Genomic DNA, 5,428 nt, shown 5'->3' on the forward strand with positions numbered 1-5,428 from the left:
CCCGCTCTCGGATCTTGATTTTCTCATTGTCCCCTGACGGACGGGGTGTGACGCCTGATTTTTTAACATTGGGGGGCTCTCCACAGAGGGGGCTCTGGGGGATGTGGCCTGTGGATAGGGGTGGGGCTCTCCCTGGGGTGGGGGCGTGGTCAGTGGCTGAACGCTGGGACCTCCCCAACTCACCCACGTCAGCGTCCCGGTGGTTCTTGATCAGCTCCCCCAGCTCGAAGTTCCCGGCGATCACAGCCACCTGGGGGGGGTGGGGGGAATGGATCAGAGCTTCCCCCCCTTTGCACACACCCCAGATCCCCCCTGCACTCCTCAAGCCATGCACCCTGCCCCACAACCTCCTCCCGCACGCCTCCATCCTGCACCCTCCCCTGCACCCTGCTGCACACCCCTCACCCTGCCCCCTCTCCCCCCCCACACACACACACCTGGAAAGGCGTCTGGCCGCCGTTGTTCTTAATCTCTTTGTTGGCCCCCCGGTAGAGCAGGATCCGGGCACAGCTTTCCTGCGGGAGGACGTGGCGTGAGATGGGGAGTGTTCTGGGGGGGGAGAGGACAGTGGGGGGGTGGTTGTGCAGTGCGGGGGGGGGCACGGTCTCACACACACACCTTGTTGTAGAGGGCACAGACATGCAGCGCCGTGTTCCCGGAAGCGTTCTGGGCCCCCGGCTCGGCCCCGTAGAAGAGCAGATGTTCCAGATGCTGGGAGTGCCCGTGTTGGCAGGCCTGGGGGGCAAGACAGAGACACACGTCAGCAAAGGTGTGGGGGGCGTTGAATGGGACAGACCCCGCCCCACCCCTCTTTCCTTACATGGGCTGGGCAGCTCTGGGCCAAGGGGTGGGTGAATGTGGGCCGGGGTTCCTGAAACGATATGGGGTCTGGAGTGTGTGTGTGGGGGTGGGCAGAGGTTCCTATCAGAGGGGGGTCCTCGTCATGGGGGTGACCCTATTGGTGTGGGGGGGGATCTGGCACCATTGCAGGGGGTCTGGCTGGGTGGGTTCTCATGAGGGGATCTGGCTGGGAGGGTCTCTTTTTCGGGTGTCCTCAACGGGTGAGTCCTGGGACCCACAGGGGGAGAGGCGATTCTTGATTTAGTCCCAAGTGGTGCACAGGATCTGCTCCAAGAGGTGAATGTAGTTGAACTGCTCAGTAATAGTGACCATAACGTAGTTAAATTTCACATCCTCGGGGGGTGGGGAGGAAAACACCAGAAAAAACCCACCGCAGTATTAACATTAAAATTAAAAAGTACAGTCGCAAGAGTGAAATGCCTGCAAACTGCAAGGAAACTTTTTTAAACCACCGTAATACAGGCTCACACTATATATACACCCCACATTCAAGAGACAGTAGGAGGACCAAAAAAATGCCACCATGGCTAAACATCAAAGTAAGAGAGGCGATTAGAGACAAAGAGACATCTTTTAAAAATTGGAAGTCAAATTTTCCTGAGGGAAAGAGAAAGGAACAAACTCTGTGTCAAGTCAGGAGTAGAAGTATAATCAGGCCAAGACAGAAGTTGAAAGTGTGACGAAGTGGGGGGTTTTCTTGTTTTCTGTGGAGTTTCAATGGTTTGTATGCAGAGGGGGTGGGACTCAGTTTCCCTGGGTGTTACTGGTTTAACGAGGTGAGGGGAGAGGGAGTGTGTTTTGCAGAGGACCAGAGAGAGGACGTGGGGACCCAGCCGGTGGCCGGGAGGATGGAGACCCCAGCGACCGGTGACCTGGCGACCTGGTGACCCAGAGGCCCAGCTGAGGAGATGCAGCCGGTTCTGGCCAGTGGGAGGACAATGGGCTGCAGAGTGAGGACCCAGTGACCTAACCAGCCGGTTCCAGCCAGAGGACAGAAGCAGGAGAGGAGGCCCTGGTTTACGACCCTGTTTACCTGGAGGGAAGACAATGGACAGAGGCGGGACCTGGGGCCGGGGATCTCGGATGCCCAGCGGCGAGCAGGGGGGCTCTGGGCTGGAGAGGGGAAGCAGGCAGAGCCCACCTGGATGCAGAGAGACTGGGATGTGCTGGGCTGAGGGAGGCCAGGCCTGAGGGTCAGAGTTTCCTGTGCTGTGTTCAACTCTCAATAAACCCTCCTGTTTTATGCTGGCTGAGAGTCACTCCGGTCTAGAGAACAGGGTTGCATCAACCCCTTCGGGGGTGGAGGCCCCGGGGGTCCAGAGCGAGTGGACTCCCTGAGGGGGCCCACGGCAGAGACAGACGTGCTAAGGCTCAGAGAGGTGCGGATCCAGGAGGTGGAGGGGCCGGACCCCGAGAGAGAGTGGACCCCCGAGAAGGGCTGTCTCACTAAAAGGGGCACCCCCCACGGACCGCACGGGGCCAAGAGTGGGCACGATCTGTGAGTCCGTGACAGAAAGCAACTAGCAAAACACACACAAATAAAAATAAAATAAAAATTGCTGTAAGTACATCGGAAGCGGGAAGCCTGGACAATCGAGGTGCTGACGGAGCACGCAAGGAAGACAAGGCCGTTGCAGAGAAGCTAAATGAATTCTTTGTGTCGGTCTTCGCTGCAGAGGGTGTGAGGGAGATTCCCACATGTGAGTCATGCTTTTTAGGTGACAAATCTGAGGAACTGTCCCAGACTGAGGTGTCAATAGAGGAAGTTTTGGAACAATTCCAGTAACAAGTCACCCAGGACCAGACAGGAATCACCCAAGAGTTCGTAAGGACGTCAGCTATGAAACTGCAGAAGCATGGACTATGGTATGTAACCTATCGCTTAAAGCAGCCTCTCTACCAGGTCACTGGACGACAGCTAATGTAACACCAATTTTTTTAAAAGGCTCCAGAGGCGATCCTGGCAATGACAGGCCATTAAGCCTGACTTCAGTAGCAAATTGGTAAAAAACTCTAGTAAAGAACAGAATGATCAGACACACGGATGAACATAATTTGTTGGGGAAGAGTCAACACAGCTTTAGTAAAGGGAAATCGCGCCTCGCCAATCTATTAGAATTCTTTGAAGGGGTCGACGAATACGTGGACAAGGGGATCCAGTGGATATGGTGTAGTTAGATTTTCAGAAAGCCTTTGACAAGGTCCCTCACCAAAGGCTCTTAAGCAAAGTGAGCTGTCATGGGATACGAGGGAAGCTCCTCTCACAGATCAGTCACTGGTTAAAGGATAGGAAAGGAAAAATAAGAATCAATTTTCACAGTGGAGAGAGGTAAATAGCGGGGGCCCCCAGCGATCTGTACCGGGACCAGTGCTGTTTAACATACTCATAAATGAACAGGAAAAACGGGTGGCAAAGTTTGCAGACCATATACAAAACTACTCAAGGTAATTAAGTCCCAAGCATACTGCGAAAAGCTACAAAAGGATCTCACAAGACTGAGTGACTGGGCAAGAAAATGGCAGATGAAATTCAGTGTTGATAAATGCAAAGTAACACACATTGGAAAACAGAATCCCAACGCCGCATCCAAAATGATGGGGTCTAAATTAGCTGTTACCACTCAAGGAAGAGATCTGGGAGTCATCGTGGATAGTTCTCTGAAAACGTCTGCTCAAAGTGCAGCGGCAGACAGAAAAGCGAACAGATTGTTAGGAACCATTAGGAATGGGATAGATAATAAGACAGAAAAGATCATATTGCCTCTATATAAATCTGTGGTCCGCCCACATCTTGAATACTGCGTGCAGTCCTGGTCGCCCCGTCTCAAAAAAAGATACATCGGAATTGGAAAAAGTAAAGAAGGATAACAAAAATTACTAAGGGTACGGAACGGCTTCCACGTGAGGAGAGATTTAAAACACTGGGATTGCTCGGCTCGGAAAAGAGACAGTTAACGGGGGGCGGGTACAACATTGATCTATAAAATGGTGAATGGCGTGGAGAAAGGGAGTAGGGAAGTGTTATTTACCCCATTTTCGTAACACACAAATGAGGGGTCACCCGATGAAATTAACAGGCGGCCGGTTTAAAACAAACCGAGAAGTGAGTAGTTCTTCACGCAACGTACGGTCAACCTGTGGAACTCCTTGCCAGGGGATGTGGTGAAGGCCAAAAGTAGAACTGGGGTTCAAAAAAGAGCTAGATACATTCACGGAGGGTAGGTCCATCAATGGCGATTAGCCAAGATGGTCAGGGTGGCAAGTCCATGCTCTGGGTGTCCCTAAACCTCTGACTGCCGGGAGCTGGGACTGGACGACAGGGGATGGATCGCTCGAGGGGTTCCCTGTCTCGGGTTGTCTTTGTAGGGAAGGGGGTGTCCCCGTCTGCGGGCTCTGACCTGGTGGATCTCCTGCCAGCCGTTCTCGTCCATGGTGCCGATGTGGGCCTGGTTGTAGAGCAGCAGCTCGCAGCAGCGTGGGTCGCCCCCCACCATGGCTGTGTGGTACAGGGGGGTGAGGCCCCGACGGTCCTTGTAGTTGGGGGAGCCCCCAAGGTCCAGCAACGCCTGGGGAGGCGAGGAGCAAAGATGTGAGTGGGGGAGTGAGATGGGTTGGCAATGTCCACCCAGGCACACTGCAGACACTTGGCACACATAGCGCAGTGCACTGAATACGCACTGCACAGCACACACTGCATTCTCTGCATGCCCACTGCCTCATCGCTCACTGCACAGCACACACTGTATTGGCTGCGTGCTCTCTGAGTCAGCACACACTGCATTTGCTGCATGCCCACTGCGTCAGCACACACTGCATACGCGCTGCGTCAGCACACACTGCATTCGTTGCATGCCCGCTGCATCAGCACACACTGCACCAGCACACACTGCATATGCACTGCACCAGCACACACTGCATTCGCTGCGTGTCCTCTGCATCTGCACACACCGCACAGCACACACTGCTGACACTACATGCCCAGTTGCCAGCACATAGTGCACTGCACACCCACAACATGCATTGCATACACTACACTGCATATGCACGACACACACTATTCGCTGCATGCCCACTGGCAGCACTCATGGCACATCCATCCCACACTGCGCACAACCAGCACACCCTGCATACGCACTGCACACGCAGCATTGCACACGCGATTCACTGTCGCTGCATGCCCACTGTGCTGGCCCACACTGCACTGCATGAGCACTGCGTGCCCCCCATGTCATCTTTATTCCAAGACAAAAAGGACTCGGTTAATGCAGAGCCCTGGTTGGCTGGGTCCAGAGCAACAAACGCAGTGACACTCAAACCTCTGACAGCCAGGGAATGCCATGGTACGGTTTGTGCCCACGACGACTGCCTGGGTGTAAGTCAAGCTGGTAGAATCTCTCGACCTTAAGAAGTGCTGGGGTGTTTCCAGGGGACTGTGTCTGCAGACCCCCGTCGCCCCCCCCCAAGGCACAGCACGTTACCAGGGCACCCGAGTAACCAGATTTGAGAGCACTAAGAAGAGTCATTCTTGAAACAGAAACAGCTTGCCCGCCTTAGCGATAGCAGAACG

The 5,428-nt window shown here is 54.3% G+C and overlaps 1 protein-coding gene across 1 annotated transcript in view; it reads right to left on the reverse strand.

The window, feature by feature from the left end:
* Window positions 1–162: 162 nt before the first annotated feature.
* Window positions 163–5,428, reverse strand: part of LOC112125299 (SH3 and multiple ankyrin repeat domains protein 1-like) — a gene marked incomplete at both ends in the record, with an annotated part of 6,006 nt that continues 740 nt past the window's right edge. The window contains 4 exons of the mRNA XM_026662613.2: window positions 163–250; window positions 438–515; window positions 619–735; window positions 4,260–4,427. Of these exons, the coding sequence (XP_026518398.2) occupies window positions 163–250; window positions 438–515; window positions 619–735; window positions 4,260–4,427 (451 nt within the window). The remainder of the gene's footprint in view (window positions 251–437; window positions 516–618; window positions 736–4,259; window positions 4,428–5,428) is intronic.

Source organism: Terrapene carolina, unplaced genomic scaffold, assembly GCF_002925995.2.
Source record: "Terrapene carolina triunguis isolate 2854851 unplaced genomic scaffold, T_m_triunguis-2.0 Scaffold28746, whole genome shotgun sequence".
In the NCBI taxonomy this organism is placed as follows: Eukaryota; Metazoa; Chordata; order Testudines; family Emydidae; genus Terrapene; species Terrapene triunguis.